General features: G+C 38.5%; 2 protein-coding genes across 2 annotated transcripts; one reads left to right on the forward strand and one right to left on the reverse strand.

Moving 5' to 3' along the window:
* The first annotated feature begins 1 nt into the window (after position 1).
* Positions 2 to 5,947, forward strand: LOC139119758 (small integral membrane protein 19-like). Its single transcript, XM_070683646.1, has 3 exons — positions 2 to 176; positions 2,818 to 2,963; positions 3,889 to 5,947. Exons 1-3 carry the CDS (start codon positions 34 to 36, stop codon positions 3,969 to 3,971), a joined length of 372 nt encoding a protein of 123 aa, XP_070539747.1. The 5' UTR covers positions 2 to 33; the 3' UTR covers positions 3,972 to 5,947.
* Positions 5,948 to 7,284: 1,337 nt separating this feature from the next.
* LOC139119760 (uncharacterized) lies at positions 7,285 to 16,300 on the reverse strand. The gene is made up of 7 exons (XM_070683647.1): positions 15,868 to 16,300; positions 12,570 to 12,762; positions 11,722 to 11,957; positions 10,065 to 10,347; positions 9,520 to 9,554; positions 8,944 to 9,033; positions 7,285 to 8,598 (listed from the first exon to the last, which is right to left on the reverse strand). Exons 2-7 carry the CDS (start codon positions 12,732 to 12,734, stop codon positions 8,454 to 8,456), a joined length of 954 nt encoding a protein of 317 aa, XP_070539748.1. The 5' UTR covers positions 12,735 to 12,762; positions 15,868 to 16,300; the 3' UTR covers positions 7,285 to 8,453.
* Between the last annotated feature and the right edge of the window lie 2,545 nt (positions 16,301 to 18,845).

Below are 18,845 nucleotides of genomic sequence, written 5' to 3' on the forward strand. Positions count from 1 at the left end.
CTCAACGGGAAAGGACCTTTGCAGACCACCAAGATGGCTGAATTCGACGATAGAGAGTTCGCAGAGAAGTTTGGACATTTACCTCCTGAGCATGTGGAACTTATGTGGCACGATGCAACAAATATTTATCTCGTTGTTGCTCTTATCAGTATACTTGTTATAATTTACGTTAAAAGGTTAGTTTTTCACACCAAAGCCGTTCTTGTACTCACTCTAGTTCATTTGCTGTCCTTTGTGATTGTACTGTTACTCCACTCGTACAAATCGTCAAATGCACATGATGGGCAGATCGTCCATGTAGCCGACACGAACACGAAGTGTCTGTTACCGGCTACCCAAAAGTATTAAAGATAGTAAAGAATGAGCTACAAAATCACTGTCAGTTTTAAGTTGCAGGTAGAATAAGTCTGTGCCTTAGCAAAAAAATACTAAAAAAATAGTAGAATGTGCTGTACGTACTGTATACATGCCACACGGTCCATGGAAGTAGCTATCCCAGTGGAATTTTTTTAATGGACTTTTTTCGGAATAAGGCAACTTCTTCTGGAAGTTTGGTGCCGTAAGTCTGTAGAGGTTTTCATCCAGTGGATGTTGGTATGTGTAAGGAACTATTTCTAAGTTGGATTTACATTTTTGGGACATACTCACAGAGGATTGCATACAACTATTTTACGTTGTTTACATTGCTCCAGAATAGGCGCCCTCAGTGACTGGGCTCGCTAATGGAAGGCACTCCCATGGGTAGCCCTACGATTATAGCGGGAGTGTCCGGCTTTAGGAGTTAGGAGGCGGTGTAGCCAAAGCCGAACACTCTCGCCATACTCGTAGGGCTATCCGGTTGGTAACCCTGCGTACGTTTGCTATGTGCTCCTGGCGTTATAGTATATAGTACGGCTAGCTGCAAAATTGTAGCTCTACGGTGAGGCGGTCGGTGAGTTTTGGTTTTTGCGACCTCGCTCACCAGTAGAGCTACAATGCCGAAGGCCCTGAAGCATACAAAATAAGCACGCTGCACATGGCACGGCATTTTGATGTAAAATCCCATATACTGCATTTGGTCATACTGATTTATCACTTCTGAAGATTAAAACACTATACTACACTAACCTTGTCGTGTATGGGGTTTGCTATTTGTTCAAATACGTCGATCGCGTTCCAAAAACATTTCTTGGAGACGCCATTACCAACTTCCGGTAATGGCGGCTCCCAGAAACACGCTCAATGTTTATGGAACGCGATCGACGTGTCTGTGCTAATACCAACACCCATAAACGACAAGGTTAGTGTAGTATAGTGTTTAGTCTTCAGTAGTGATAAATCGGTACGACCAAATGCAGTAAATATGTGGGATTTTACATGAAAATGCCGCGTCATGTGTGGCGCGCTTATTTTGTATGCTACAGGGCCTTCGGCATTGTAGCTTTACTGGTGAGCGAGGTTGCAAAAACCAAAACTCACCGACCGCCTCACCTTAGAGCTACAAATTTGCAGCTAATAGTACGGCCTGAGCACTGCTAAGGTCCATAAACAAAAACAGGCGACATGCACATGCACTCTCAATTGGAACAGCACACTAAAAGCTACTTTTATACTGAATATTTTAGGCTGAAAGCAACTCGATTCCGATTTATGCCTACCCGAATCACTCAGCTGCTCACAAACTACAAAAAAAATTGCTCTCGTGACGCCCTAAACCGTTAGTTTTCCATTGAAGCACGGTCAAGGGCCAGTGGCCAGGCACATCTCATATGAATGTATCTAGTAGCTCTATGTTTAGGCGGATTGTGAGTTTTGGTTTTTGCGACCTCGCTCACCAATAGAGCTACAATGCCGAAGGCCCTGTAGCGTTCAAAATAAGTGCGCCGCCCATGGTGTGGCATTTTGATGTGAAATCCCACATATTTCCTGCATTTGGTCATACGATTTATCACCATTGAAGATTAAAAAGCCCCCACTCAATTATCAGATTTATCTAATAAAAATATTAGTTACTTGATGCAAGATTCAATGGAAAACAAAAGAATGACAAACTGTTAATGGGCTGTTGACACATTCGCTAATGCGAGAACCTGGGATTGAGAAGGGCGCCTTTCACTATACTACACTAACCTTGTCGTTTATGGGGTTTGGTATTTGTTCAAACACATCAATCATGTTCCAAAAACATTTCTTGGCACAGCCATTACCAACCTCCGGTAATGGTGGCTCCCAGAATTACGCTAACGCTCAAGTTGTGGGCTACAGAACTTCAGCAAATACATAGTGCCCACTTTCATAGTCTTCAGTAACTCCACTGCATCCACTGCTGTTACTAACCTCGTATCATTTAGAAGATAGCATGGCAACTGAGAGCTCTCTACAACGGGAGGTCAAGGTCAAGCCACCCTTGATTTTTAGCAATCTATTCTTGTGTTAATAACCATAAATTAATTCATTTTCATAAAAAAGAAATGCAGATAATGCATTGTTATGTAAATGAGCCACCTTTCTTTAGTTTTCTCCTAGCTATGGAGAACACTGCAACTTCAAAACAAACCTTGAAAATATTGTCACCTGAATTTGCTGCACTTAATGACCATGGCAGTGCAACAGATCTTTGTATACAGAATCATAACAGGACACCCAGAATAGTATTGAAAGTTGAAGCATAGAGTTACAGTGCCTACTTTTTATTTGTGACTATCTTTGCAAGGACTATGGTTTATGATGGTAGAAAAAACATGTCCTGTGTAATGCACAAACAGATGGTCAAGTATACGCAACAGAAAACTGAATATGCTTCATTGATACATTCATGTAGTCTGTTCTTTCTTACAGACACAGACGCAATCTGCAAAGACTACTTCCCGCCCAGCTTGTAAATATGTTCAGAACACGAGACACTTTATACATGGATACGACAGAGAAAGATGAAGAGTTAAAGAGAGTGCGACTCAGACAACAACTTGACATGTATTACCAATGTAAGAAAAGGATAATTACCTTCATTCCTAAATGAAAATTTCATTTTAAATACAGGTCAGTTTTCACCCTCATATTTTCGGAAAAGTTAACTACCCTTGTATCACAATGGTTTGGCTCAAACCTATTATTATCAGTGATGAAAATTATGAACCTGCTTACATGGAATGGGGGTGAGCAGGTGAATCCTCATTATCACATCCTGCAGGAGATTATTGTCATTGCCATGTTGAATTCTGTATCCAGGAGACATGGCAAATGTTTGATGAACTTGCAAGTCATCCCATCTCCTTCAAGTTGAGTTCTGATTAATGTTTCATTTCCATCAGTAGTCTGAACAGAACATTAATTTTTATGTTTGAAATATGAAAATAAACACTTCCCATTGACACCATTTTGAGCATTGGACATAATATATTTTGAGGTGTCATGCATTGACAACAGAAATCCAACAAAGTATATGTGATAAAAACAGGCTTAGAGTGTCTCAAGGTTTCCACTATTTGAAAGTTCTGCTTTGCTACCAAGGCCATTGTTAACTTTCATTTATAAAAATCTAAATTGTCAGTTTTATTTGAGATCGAAATGATGAATGCCATTGAAGTGCATTCAGAGAACAAACTCCGACCTTGCTTGGTTAAAAGATTGTGTTGGTTCATTTTTCCGTTCATTTACATGCTTTATTGTCTACTTAGTGATTTTAATCTCCAATTTTAGCATATTTTAAACCCTAAAACTCAATGGAAGTGTCACACTGAAAGATCAGTCACATGAGGGCGCTGTCCCAGAGCATGGAGATATTGGAAAGAGCCAGCCAGCTCTCAATCTAAGAATCATTTCAGTCTTCAAGAAGTGTAGATCCGATTCTTATTTGTAAAACCCCCATTACTGTAATTTATAACTTCCTTATCTCTGTTTTTATTGCAGCAAGGAAATGGGAACAAAATCAGAACAAAAAGGATGTAAACACTGACAACAAACAGAGTGTAACTGTAGAAATGGAAACGTGAAATAAAGCAAAGCTTCTACTAGATCTTCTTGACTGTAAATATTTAATGAGAAAACCTACATGATGTAACCAAGCACAGTGTGTGTGCCTTCTATCCATGACAGCTATGTGGTGATGACAAACCTGCAGCTAATATTTGCATATCAATCGTTGGGAGAGACCATACTGTGCCATCTCAGGTTTCTGGTTTTTAATCGAAGTGGTGCAAGATATTCAATTGTACAGGGAAGAGTCCTACGCATATATGATTTTTTTTTGAGTAATTCATGGATGGAGACAGGATCTTTAGCTTTCCCAATATACTCCGTCATCAATAGTGTGTACACAGGTGTGAAAGCAAATCCACTAGCCGATGGGCAAGTAACCATTAGAGCTCATTATCCAAAGGGCTAGTAGCCATAAGAGATCACTAGCAAGTCTGAGTTCCACCACTCGACATTTTAGTTGCCAGTTGAATAATTCAAAAGTCAAAGCAAAACACTTTGCTTGGCTATAATGGCAAGTCTGTATCTTTGCGTTAGGATTTATCAATCCCTCCTAAGTATAATGTACAGAAATCTCATAGCTTCAGTTGCTGTTTTACGGCACAGTAAAATATAAACAGTATAAATTGTATAGTAAACAGAAATATGCTTTAAAGGTTGTACGCGCCTTGAAATTGAAAAACTTACACTTTTGCTGTAATTACCATGAGGAAACATTAAACTATCCCCTTTTGAAATTGAGAATGAATATCAGGGGTCATCATGCGAAAGTTTGAACAGGAGAAACAAGATCCCGAATATTTGATGATTCTTGAAATTCAAAATCGCCACCATCCCTGTGTTAAAGGGACAAAGTCAGCCATTTTTCATGAATTTTGTTTGATATGAGATACTACTTATATTGTTTGACATGTTGAAAGATACTGAATAAATGGGTGACCATGCATATATTCGACCCCGATTTTATACAAATTAAATAAAACCATCACAAAAATGAATTAATGGTCACGACCATTAATTCATTTTCGCCATGGTTTCATGTATCATGTCTAAAACTGGGGTCGAATATATGCATGGTCACCCATTCATTCAGTATCTTTTAACATGTCAAACAATATAAGTAGTATCTCGTATCAAACAAAATTCATGAAAAATGGCCGACTTTGTCCCTTTAACTTCCTTGTGAAAATACAATTTTCTATTTTCACAAATGGCAGCCTGTGAAGTATTTACATACTCAAAGAGCTTCAAAACGAACCCAAACAAATGGTAGACCAAAACTCTATTGTATCTGTTTGAGAGTCTAAATATCTCACCCTGACGTACATTGTACCTCAACTCGACAATAGTGGAGCAAGTCAGGGGAGGTATGGGAGTCCATTCTTTGGTCCTTTTCAGTCCAAAATTGGTTCATCTTAATGCTTTTCTTGCAATTGTGTTGTTGTGTTTGTAAACAAAAATACAGTGAGGATAGGCTTAAAACAGTGTTGCAAAATTATTCATGCAATATATCCTCACCGAATGAGTTTGAGCAAACGAAACTCCCTTAGTTGCTAAATAAACTCTGTGACTCATATTTCTTTTGTTAACCCCAATATCACTAACTGACAGTAAACACACCTTAAAAAATGATCATATTTTGATTAAAAATGTTACTCAACTTTTGAAGTTAATTGCTGGTAATTTTAGGTTCGTAAGCTTACTATTAACTTACTTTTTAGGGTTTGTGTAATTTTGCTGGTTTTGCTGGCATGGGCAGTTCATAGTACATGACATGGACTCGGTGCGTGTATCCAAGGCTACCAGAAAGGTCTGTGTAGTACACATGATCAATGATTAATCACAATACAGCTGATGACAGTCAAAAATACTTTGATACTCTTTCACCTTCATTTCATAGAGAGAAAACAAAGGATATGGAAATCTTTCATTCTGATAATTGTATAGTATTATATTCGCATTGGTGCAATAAAGGTCAACCAATTTTCCAACACTGAGGTTGAAATTGTCTTCTTTTGTTTATCTAATGACATCGAGAAAGTACAGTGAAAGTACAGCTCAAAGAATGTCCCATCTGCAGCTACGTCACTTTCTTGTTCATAAACATTGCCTCTTCCTAGACATTTGCGATGAATATCGTGCATATATGTTGTGCATAGCAGGAGACCCATTATAAGGGTCCTATACGCGCAGCCAAAGACCGGACAGACACTCCCTGCAAAGAAAAACTATATTAATGTGACGTTTGGTATTGTGGTATTGAGTAATTCAGTTTGTCATTGACTCATGATCACCAGTAACACCAATACAGACCCGAAAACCTGGGCATATATTTACTTTTTAACAGCAAGGAATGTAGTGAATTTTTTCCTCCCTGCCCCCCCCCTCTCTCTCTCTCTCTCTCTCTCTCTCTCTCTCTCTCTCAGAGGAAAATCAAAACGTATTGCACGGGACGACAACTTTTAGCAGATATTTGACGCTACATTTCCACCACGCATGTAGAAAATTCTGTGGTGGCATTATCCCTCAACGAGCGTTCGCGATGTACTCTGCTTATACAGCTGTAAAATTATTAATCAAGAGCTATGGAAAATCCATTCAATCCTTTTTTTTACTGATGAGTGTTTCACCCTTGTGTCCGACTTGATCAATTACGTCAACTTCAACTCTCTGAAGAGCGCCCTGAACGGAGATCGTGAGAGAGTAAACATATATTTTGCCAAGTAGTGCAAAAAGATGACCTATCAAAAAGAAAAACATTTACCGACAAGACCTTATATTGACAAGATTGAACATACCAGAGGGTTGTAATATTCAATCGAGTAAATCTAAATCTCAAATTTTTGGGTGCAATTGTTGCAAATTTGATAGAAACAAATTATTCAAGTCCTTCACTCATCTTTTTCTCTTATACTGAATCCTTACAGTCTGAATTATTTGATTTTGCATTATTTTACGATGAGAATGTGAAAATTGCATCCTCTGTATAAATTCGAATAGGATGTAAAATTGATTTCTTAATGATTTTCCAGAACACAGTGAATTTCAATAGTCATTTTGTAAAAAATCAAGAATGGTGACACTATCTCTATCTTTATTTTTTTATTACTGTCTTATGTCTAAATTCAAAACCCATAATTCAAAAACATGACAGTACTTCATTTTTTGTGACGGTATATCCTTGACATCAACTCTTATGCAATTATCCAAAGAATACCACCCGACCTTATAGAATTGATAGCGGATTTCTTATTTGTGAAGATGTTGACGTCAGCGAAGAGGTGTCTAGTGGTCTCTTTAAACTCTTTAGAAGTGACAATACAACAGTCGTCGAATAGCTCAATTTTATTAAGATAGTATTTGAAATAGGTTACATTGGAATTAAAATCGTTATTTCAGTGTAGATTGTTTTCAGTTACAATATAGATTACTTTTATAAAATGTATGTAGACTGCACAGTAAAATCACAGACTGGGTGGCCATAAATTTGCCAAAACTTTAAAATAAATGTATGCGTTTTCTGTGACATTGCAAAGAAAAGTAGGGTCGGTTGGCAATAGTATCTTTATTCATTTTTTTCTTGTTTATTTATCCATGTATTTGTGCGCTGTGACCCAAAGAAACCCGAAGCAATCATTGACCCACGCTTTTAATCTTGGAAAAAAATGCGAGGATTACAACTAAGGTACGTCAAGCTACCTGAAAACGCGTTTGTCTTTGCCTGAAGTTCTCTTGTCAACTGCTTCTATAACTACTGTGTATGACAATGTTAGGTCCATCTGTTTATGCACTCTTCCTTCTATTGTTTTTCCGCAGTTCTGATTTTAAGGGGTCATTTGTATTTATTTTGTAGTTAATATTTGTATTACGTTTATACCCCGAATCAGCTTGCGATTGCGGTTGTCAAAATGCAAGAACCAGTCTCGGGGGAATTCTGTCATGGGAAAAAAATGACAGAAGGTAAGAAATCGACAAGTGCAAAACATTCCTTCTTCATTTGCAGACGTACACACATCATTTTCTGCTCTGTCAGAAAATACCTTGACCTGAATGGTGTAGTGAAAAGCATGCTCTGATACGATTTATAGATAAAGACATTTAAAAGCGTCAGTGACACAAAAGTCACGTCGACCATGACACAATCAAGTTTTAATTATTTCCAAACTTCAGTACTTGGCCTTGTAAAGATCCAACATTCGCTTCGTTGTTGGTTTTGTTCTATTTCATATCACTCTCACTCTCACATCACAAAACTTGTAAGGTCTGCTTCTACCTTTTTACGCTATCCACTTCCCTTTAATAAAAAGTACCAGTAAAGGGGACGAATCATAAATTATTTGTGTTTAACGTCATATGGCGACATTTGGACAGTTGGATAACTGACGCCTGTGTGTTTACTCAAAGTCTCTCCGCCCCACTCTCTTGGCCTTGAGTTCTTTCAGGCTGTGGAGAACTGGTCAGATTTTAGCCCCTTGACGGCGAAGACATCCACGTAGAAGCTACCTCCGTTCCACGTTAGGACCTACGAAGACGATGGCAAGGAAGACCACGTGGGCGACAAAGTACTGGTACCACATCCAGGTGAGTAACAGCATGCACGTACACATGAAGTAACAGACTGTATAGTACACTACAAGACGCATCCTAGATTTAATTTGAGTGGGGAAAGGAGAAAATTGTACGTAAGAATCGGCACCACAAAATATAAATTACTTTAAATTTTCAATGACTGTGTACTCGAAAAGCAACTATACGATTATTCAATGCGTGGTTTCGAAGACTTCAATTCTTGCAGTTGTCGAGTTTCGATAGCCGTCGCCCCGGATCGTAAATAACAGTTCTCCGGCGACTTCTGTACGTAAATATTTCCCAAGTACAACTCTGGTAAAACAGGCATTTCCAGAATATCATTTCTCCAATACAAGTGACAAAGCGCATACAAGGTTCGGGCAAGGTTTTTATTATGTATACACGTGACCTGCAACTCACCTTGGACCAAAGAGGTTGGCTAGTTTATATTGGATAGAGTTTTCATCGGACGTGAAGTACCTGTAACTATCTAGATACTCATCTGATGGTCCGAAATAAAATAGAACGAGAATGCAGCTTACATGTGGTACTTCGCTGTAGATTGCAGATGTCACGTCATCAACGTAGTTCAAAAAATAATGAATATCCGGACTGAATAAACTGAACCTTTCGTAAAATACCGAGTTATAGATGTACGGAATTTTTTGTCGTTGGAATAATTTAATTTCTTGTTTGACAGCCCGGCCCTCGTGGTCTCAGTAAAATATCATATTCGTAATGATTATTTGTCACGTCACGTTTATTTATAAATTTTAAAGCAATGATTTTTTTATTCAGCTTGATTTTTCGGTACGCTTGGAATGTATCTGACGGACGATCATGAGAATAATTGTCATTGACACATTGGTGAAAAGCTATATTTTCTCACCATTCGTCACATGATGGGTTATTATTTTTTTAAATCGTCTAAATTGTGATTATGTTACCTTAGCTATCATATTTTATATACATTACGAATTAAAGTTATTATCTTACCTGACTATGATGTAGATAATGAATACGTACAACATCTGTAATGTAAGCGAAACACTATAGGTTATGATACAATCCATGTTGGATTGGTATTATTATCGTTGTGGTAGTCGAAGTCATGCCATATTTTTCTTGATAATTTTTATGATGCTAGTTCGCATGTTTTGCGGGGAGGATGGTGTTGAGTGATTTCTGGCTGTTGTGGCACTATATCTGCGTTTTGCCTCAGTGATGCTCGTTTGTTTCATAGAAGGGGGCCATGGCCGTAAAATCATAGCAGTTGGCGCTGTGACCTTAACCAATTGAGTGCTGTAATTTTCCAGTCAAAATTTCATTGCAACACTTTACCCTTTTTTAATGAATTTTTCTGTATTTTTATAGTTTTGCAGCTAATTGACATAGCTTTTCATAGGCTTCAGTTTTTGACCAAAACTTTTGGGAAAATCTGAAAAAAAAAATCGTTGGTGCCATACAGGGCAATAAAAACTGGTATTGGCACTCTAAATGTTAACAAGTTTGTGAACAAAGTTTACGATATGGGCACTTACTGAATGCGCGACGAAGAGGGCCAGTGGGGTAGCAACTAGCCAGACCAAGTCAGGCCCGGTGTGTTGTTGCAAAAATATCGTGTACCAATGTTGGCCGGCTAACTCAGGGTACCACCTCACACCGAACGTTACGTATGCAGGGAGTAAATAAATGAATATCGACGTCATCTTGTCGAGACTGTGCAACACCAGTGAGTTTCTGTAGAGGGCCACAGCCCACAGGAGTGGTCCGTTCCCCATTGCAAATACCATATGGAAGAGGTGCTCATTGTTTGGGAATGCCCTGCCAAAAGTATAAATGTAACGTTTAAAGGTGCCATGTAACATCTAGCAGGTGAAGATGGAGGTGAATGAGAGAGAGAGAGAGAGAGAGAGAGAGAGAGGAGAGAGAGAGAGAGAGAGAGAGAGAGAGAGAGAGAGAACCTATTCCATAATTTTTTTCATAACCATTTGCCCTGTCAGTACTGAGTACTATGAATTAATTGTTAAATTAGCTGGATGTTAAGACATACACCACACTTACATAAAAATAAAACGATATGATGTGTATTCTTTCTCTGCCAAGTTCGGTGGTTGACAGGTTCACAAATGTTTCACAGAATATAAAAATATGAGCAGCTTTAAAATGAACCCTACTAGCTTGTTCAGCTTTTAGTACACCGCACTTATTGCATTCATTTTCTGATATTCATGGCGGACTATATTAGGAAAATATGTAGGAGCAGGTCTTGTCTAATAAAATGGTAATTTCATCTCAATTTGAACAGGCTATCGGCCTGAAAACATCAACACGACAACTTTAAGTAGTAACGACAGGAAACGAAGATGAAAATAGGAAGCATTTCGTTTTTCAAGAGTAAAACATTTTACACTAAACAAATCTGAATTAGCCATCAATAATTGAAAGTAATTAGATGGAGCGGTCACAAGAAGTTTGAAAATGTTAAATGTCCAATACGGCTAATTTTTGGTAGTTGAATATACAAGCTATAAACATAATAATAACATTCCATAAAGAAAATCGTTCAGACACGCACGATTTTGAGCGAATATTTTACCGATCCGACATTGCAACACTATCTTCTGATTCAGAAATGTCGACCTTGTCTGTATTCTAACAACTTTTCATGAGATTTTAGATAAGTTTTGCGTCATTGACATTTGCCTTTCAACTTTGGCCTCGATGTTTCCGCCGCCATGCATAGTTACTGAAAACATTTTGACAATCAGCGGACCTTTCACAAGCTATTATGGCACTTACCACAGATACACCCTACACGTGATATTGGCTATTATGGCACTTACCACAGATACACCCTACACGTGATATTGGTTATTATGGCACTTACCACAGATACACCATACATGTGACATTGGCTATTATGGCACTTACCACAGGTACACCATACATGTGATATTGGCTATTATGGCACTTACCACAGGTACACCATACATGTGATATTGGCTATTATGGCACTTACCACAGGTACACCATACACGTGATATTGGCTATTATGGCACTTACCACAGGTACACCATACATGTGATATTGGCTATTATGGCACTTACCACAGGTACACCATACATGTGATAAATGCTATTATGGCACTTACCACAGATACACCATACACGTGATATTGGCTATTATGGCACTTACCACAGGTACACCATACACGTGATATTGGCAATGTAGCAGAAGTCCAACATAAAGAGATGCCACTTGACAGGCCCAAGGTACCAACGGATCCGTAATGCAAGTAAGATAGGCGCACATATCGTGTAGTAGTAAGGTAAAATCCATGGTACGACACAGAGACCGAATGCCCATACAAAAAGATTGGCTACTGCCAAGACGAACACTATCTTCTCCGGGATGTGATTTTTCCAAAGGAACTGGAAAGAGACAATGGGATCTCAACAATGGGATCCAATGCAACTGTTCGGCTCTTCATCATGGCCAGTATGTGTGTGTACTGTTCAATGATATTTCAATGTGGATTGTACACAATTCATTTGTCATAAATAACACTGCATTAAGTTGTATACTCAATGTATTGTTTTGCATTGGATAATAGTTCGTATTTCAACATACTTATGGGAAGAGGAGACGAAAATGTATCTGTCTTCTGTTAGGAACACTTTGTAAATATCATCAAAATAACAGTTTCCATAATCTCTTTAGAGTTAGCTGTTTTAGTTTCAAATCAAACCACTATGTAAGCCTTGACATGTTTAGCATGTATTTCATGGACATCCTGAGGTTCCGCTTTCTGAGAGTAGGCCATGTGAGAGTCTAGGATTTCAATTTGGAAATAGTATGGAGAAACTAAAACACTCTGGCAAAATATCACATTTTATGAATCATGTAACGGGAATCAAATACCCAACGCTCAATTTGAGAATAAGTAGTCTCGAAAATGATATTGAAACTGCGGTTAGTTTATAACCCTACTTTCTCCTTGCATTTTTTCTAATAGCAAACTGCATCGGAAACAATATACTTACCGAAACGAAACCGGTTTTATCGTCAGTAGCCGAAAATTCCACCTTTTTCTCTTGAAAATAGTCACTCTCTGTTGACATGGATATACTAGTAATTACATCCTCATTTTCGTCTATAAGGCATTCTTTGTCTATCTGGTAACTGTTATCCGCCAAACTTTTCGACATAGTGGTTACGGTTGTCCTAGGACCGCAGCTGAAATATATTTCCGTGTAAAAAAGGGAGAGAATTAAACTCACTTTATATTTATCGGGTTTCGGAAGACGCGTACTTTCCGATGTTTAATGGTCTCATTAAACGACAAACGAAACGGTGTTTCGACGGGGGGATCTCCGTACGTTACTCAACTGTGTTTTGATAGATATATGTGAGAAAAGAACGAAAGCTGTAGGGACGACGGGATTTTTCTTTCTCCATTCAAGCTAGTGCTTCAACCCTTGTGTAATTCAAACAAATGTTCCAGCATGATGCCGGGAATAGCCGAAATAAAGGAATCTGTGCGACGCAATGAAATGTTTTCTTTCATGTGTGTATGCACGTTAACGTTAATTTTCTTGAGTTGTTTCCGAAAGATCGCGTAGCGTATACATAGCATATTCTGAGTCTGAAAACAAAAACGATACGAGAATTTGTCCCACTTCGCTACAATGTCCACTCGGTAATACCTCATGATGGTACATATGTCACAGTGCTATACGCCTTCGCTTGCTCCCTTGAGCAAGGCACTTCACTCCTCATACATTGGGTAGTGGGTATATGGGTACCTCATCCGGTAAGTGGGCATTCGTCAGTTGGAACTTGGATGATGGATTGAACATAATACAGTATACCTCCACGGTAATAACTGTGTGTGAATTTGTCGTTCCCTTTATACTTCGTATTTTGAAATAAAAAATGATTTCTGGGTACATCCCTCCCGTTTGTTGTTGTAATCAAATTTCCGCATTTGCTTGTCAACTCGCTTTGCAAACTTCCGCATTCACAACAGTTGCTAGCGTATGCGAAAACAAAAGAACATTCCAACGCCGAGCACTGAACTACCCACAATGCTTTGGTATAGTATACATATATCGAACCGCTCCTAGCCCCTGTTGCATGTTGCACAGTTTGGCCTTCCGTCGCAGGCCTCTCTACCATGTTGCTTTCATGATCCGGTCACGTGTCTCATTTCTAGTTCTGTGCTTACTTCATTCGGATCGCTCCACTGTACTTTTTGATACTGTTTGTTCAGAGCGCAAGTCGACCCTAAGGCCGCGTTCAAAAAGAATGGTGAGGGGGGGGGGGGCTGGAGGAATCGCGGTTGAAATCTTATTTTTTTCAGATCGCCCCCTCAATACCCTCAAAAATTTTCAAGTCCCCCCCTCAATAATTTTCAAGTCCCCCCCCCCCAAATTACCATACAGCCGCACATTTATTAGGAATGCACGCAGAGTAAAAAAAACCATGTAATGTGTCGTTCTGCACGCAAATGTTCAACACTACCTCTTATCGGCAGGTTGTAGAGCCATATACCTAGGGCAAGTTCTTAAATTGATTCATTTTTAAATGCATCAGTGAACTTTTTGGATTTCTCAGTCTAAGCCGACTTGAGTTTATCCAACTGTGGCCAGTTCAATGGCACCAGCTGAAAAGCACACAAAATGACAATCATGAGAGAGTATGAAAATTGTGTATTCCTAGCTATGTTTAACCAAATTGTGAAAAAATGAGCACAGTGACCTACCGAGAATTTTTTTTTCAAAAGTACAAGACATATACAACTTAGATGCCACTTATAAAATGTTTTACAAAATTGACAATACTGGAAGGTTAAAATATTCCATGAAATTAATGTTTTAATCTCAGAAATTTTGGGTGTAATAATGGCAAATTTGATAAAAAATAAAAGATTCCATTTAGTCACACATTTTTCCATTTAAATTAGAGTCTTTACTGTTCAAAGTTTTACTTTTGTGTTATTGGTACAATGAGATGTGAAAATTTCATTCACTGCATGAACTTGAAATTAATGGTTTTATATATTGATTTTAAGTGATTGTAGAAAAACTGACTTTTCATCGTACATTTGTATAAGATCAAGTACGGTGACCCCATCTTTTTCCTCTAATATTTGATTCTTCTCATATTCCAGAATTCAAATATCCATGGTAACTGTTAGTCCTCTAGTCTTCTATGCGTTGCTCTCTGGCTGGATCGTGTGTACAAGTAGATGTATGTTTCACTGTCAATTGAGTGTCCTATGACCGAAACTCTTCTTAAACTACATCAGAGTCAGAGCTACATGTATCACTGTCACTGCCAGTATGTAGTAGCAGGGCAGTAGTTGTATTAACTTTTTATTTTGACAATATTTTTGTTCAGTTTATACAATTGTGTTCTTGTTCTACTCCCTACAGAATGTTGAGCTATCCAGTATTCAGCTTGCCAACACAGCCTACGTGTACCGTGCATTTGCATCATTCAATTATCACCAATATTTAGACAAACGGGCTTTGTTGACAAACTGAATATTGTGTTTTTCAGCAGCATGCTGTAGAGAGACACCAAGAAACTGTGTTTGATACATTGCATAGAAATATTGAAAAATTATCAACAGTTGTAGCTCCTGCCCCATTACAAGGCAAACTTGTTCTACGAAAATTTAATGGCATTCTTACATTTTTAGACTTTTTCGAGATTAAAGACTAGAATAGACAAAATATGACAAAACGGTTCTAGATTTTGTTTAATTATTACTAACATTAGAACCATTGGACGACATCAAAATGTTGGGTGTCAAAATATTTTCAGGTCCCCCCCCCAATAGGCAGAGCAAACTTTCAAGTCCCCCCCTTGACTACCCCAAAAAATTTGAATCCCCCCTGAATTCCTCATATACTTTCGTCGCGATCGCGACATATTCTGCAGAATTTTCAGAACAATATACACCACTTACAGTCACGCGTAGTTAGGTCTGAATTAGCAAGATAAAATGCATCCGTAGTTTAAACTCTCAATAATAAGTTTGTAAGGTCTATATGTCTCTCGATGGAAGTGGAATTGTATACAGAAAACGCTGTTATTTTTGGATAGTAACTATTAGTTCAACTTTTAATTCAACAAATGAAGCTTGACAAGATCACAAGTCTTCGTTTTCCGAATAGTCTGATACCTTAATAGCTTCGCTCATCCCGTTCAGAGCTCTTGCTAACCCGCCTTTTACCGAACAACTAACGGCGAACAGTCAAATAAAATAACATAAAAATTAACTAAATTAAATCGATGATATGCATAAGAACGTTAACAATTCAGAAACCATACCTCTTGCAAGTTATTTTGTTACTCACTGCTTGCAAGTCAGACACATAAAGCTCGAGTATTGGCGATGTTGTTAGGCCTATTGTCGGTGTCCATGATTCCCTTCCCGTTGCCGTTCTCCAGTCTGCCGTATATCCACTGATCGTCGCTTTTCACAAATACAATAATTTAAGTCCAGTGCACAGCGGTCTGGGCATTTGAATAAACCATATTGTGTAGCGCACCAAAAGGCTTCATGGCAGTTTTGGATCGACTGTGTGGCCCCCGTGTACTCAGCTGCTGACTTCCACATGTTCGGCATGTGGAGTTCGTCTGCCCGCATTAGCAAAGGCACTTGTTGCGTAATTGTGCTCGATATCTCCGGTTCAGGGACCTACATATACCATAATATCGTTTTCCGTAAACGCATTGGTCGTCCAGCTTTGATTAGCGATGTTCTAAAACTCAAGTGACACATAAAATACAAAATGAATCCTTCAAGCTTTTTGAAAGGATTCGTATTTTCAAGAGTATGATGGCAACGTGGTTGGGGGTTCGGGCTTGCAGACTCAAAGACCCTGATCGCTCATGAAGCGACGCTCCAAGGTCTGTACATCAATATAACGATTTTTCTCAGGACGGAAAGTCCGATTGTTTTGTGTCCGGTCGTAAGCTTACACAGCAAAGGGTAAATCGAGAAATTGAGTTTGTCTCTTCGATCTCTTCCAGCATATATTGCAATATGTATGTATGTATGTATGTATGTATGTATGTATGTATGTATGTATGTATGTATGTATGTATGTATGTATGTATGTATGTGTGCGTCTGTGTGCCATTATATATATATATATATATATATATATATATATATATATATATATATATATATATATATATATATAATGGCACACACTCGTTATACTGTACATTTAACATTACCAAATTCTACCATACAAACGGTATATATGCCAGGTACGACTATATCGCGACCACGCCAGGCCACCTCATGGCCACTCTAGCCGTCAGGTCCGGCGTGTCAGTCATGAGTGATACACATGCCTCGCACGGACAAACCCGCGGCAGACAAGATGCAAATAAGACGTTCGCTTGTGAACCTTGAACGACCCCTGTGTCATGTTTAATTACGAAAGAGCTTATTACCATTATTAATGAGCTGTAAAGAATACAAGGGTCAACTACAGCGATTATTTACTCCACCACGGTCCCTCCGTGACTCCACTTTTCCCTATTAGGCTGCGTTCAAAAAAAAAACCGGTGGGGGGGGGGGGCTGGAGGAATTCAGGGGGGATTCGAAAATTGGAGGGGGACTTGAAAATTTTGCTCTACCTGTAGGGGGGACTTGAAAATTTTTGGTTCCCTTTTGAGTTTTACATTTTCCAATTCCAAGTTTTTGTAGGTAATTCAATGAAAAGTGAATACCATTTTTATGTCATCAAAATTTTGTAATGTTAGTCATAATTAAACAAAATCTAGAACCATTTGGTCACATTTCATGACTTTTATCTCGAAGAAATCTAAACGTGTGATTTGTCGTAAAAAACCACCCAAACTTGAGCCTCGTAACAGGGCAGAAGCTGCAACTGTTAATGATTTCTGCAATATTTCTATGCAATATAACAACTACAGTTTCTTGCTATCTCAGTACAGCATTCTCAAACACACAATATTTAGTTTGTCGACAAAGCCTGTATATATAAATACCAATATGTATTTGGTGATAATTTAATTGGAGTCCAGACTGACAGTCAGTTGTCAGTGATACAAATGCATGGTTGACATACATAGGCTGTGATAGCAAGCTGAATACTGGATAATTCAACATGCTGTAGGGAGTAGAACATGAACGCAGTTGTAAAATTATCAAAGTTAATACAGCTACTGCCTACGGGTAGTGTCAATATCATGCTCTGCTACTGCAGTGTCACTGTCTACCTGATCAGTGACAGAGATAGCTCTGACTCTGATGTACATGGTAGTTGAAGAAGAGTTTGGGTCAAATGATGCTCATGACAGTGAAACATACTTGTACACAAGATTAGGCCAGAGAGCAAAACATGGAAGAACACATAGAAATTTTTGAATTCTGGCATATGAGAAAAATCATATATTAAAGAAAAAGATGGGGTCACCATGCTTGATTTTCTAAATTTTCACATTCTTGTTATAAAATGATACAGAAGTAAAACTTTGAACAATAAAGACTAAAAGTCAGTTCTGCGCATGACAGTGTTGAGTTAACAGCACAGTCATTTCGCTCTCGCAATTTTCTTCTTTTTCCTCTTGCCAAAAGAGATTTTTACTCCTTTGTCGTCATTGTGTGGTGTTCCAGTAACACCTCGATCAAGGGAGCACTACCTTTACAAGTTTTCAGCTGTAAAGGTGTCGTTTTTGCCAATTTTTGGAGTTGGTGATTGAGTTGTGGAAATGCCGAACCGAAAGCAACGTAGATCGAAGAATCAGTCGAAGGACGGACGAGAAAGCGCCAAGAACGAGAGCGAGGACAAGACCTCTAGAAGGATGAGTGAAGAAGATGGATCAGGTCAAGTAAAAAGTGCAGAATTAGAAGAAAAAGATGAAGATCTAAGGGTAAATTTCAAAGCCTTTGGTCAAAATTTTCAAGGTTTGAGAGATTTGGACGTAATAAGAAGCGCGAAACAGGTGGTTGGAAAAAATGGTATCGTTGGAGTCCAATTCCTTCCAAAAGGTAGACAATGGTTAATATATGCAAAGAATGCTGCTTGTAAAAGAAAACTGCTAGTGTCAGGCATCGACATCGCAGGTACACATATGGCATTGAACTCTGTACTACCTGAGGACAATGGCATTAGAATATCAATGCATGATCTTCCATTAAATATTCCTGATCAAGTCGTGGCAAATTTCTTAGATGCTTATTGTGACAGAGTGCAGCCAGTCGTCAAGTGTACGGTCACAGACCCTGAAGACGGCGGGTCATATTTCAACGGAAACAGATATTG

Source organism: Ptychodera flava, chromosome 20 (assembly GCF_041260155.1).
Source record: "Ptychodera flava strain L36383 chromosome 20, AS_Pfla_20210202, whole genome shotgun sequence".
Taxonomy (NCBI): Eukaryota; Metazoa; Hemichordata; class Enteropneusta; family Ptychoderidae; genus Ptychodera; species Ptychodera flava.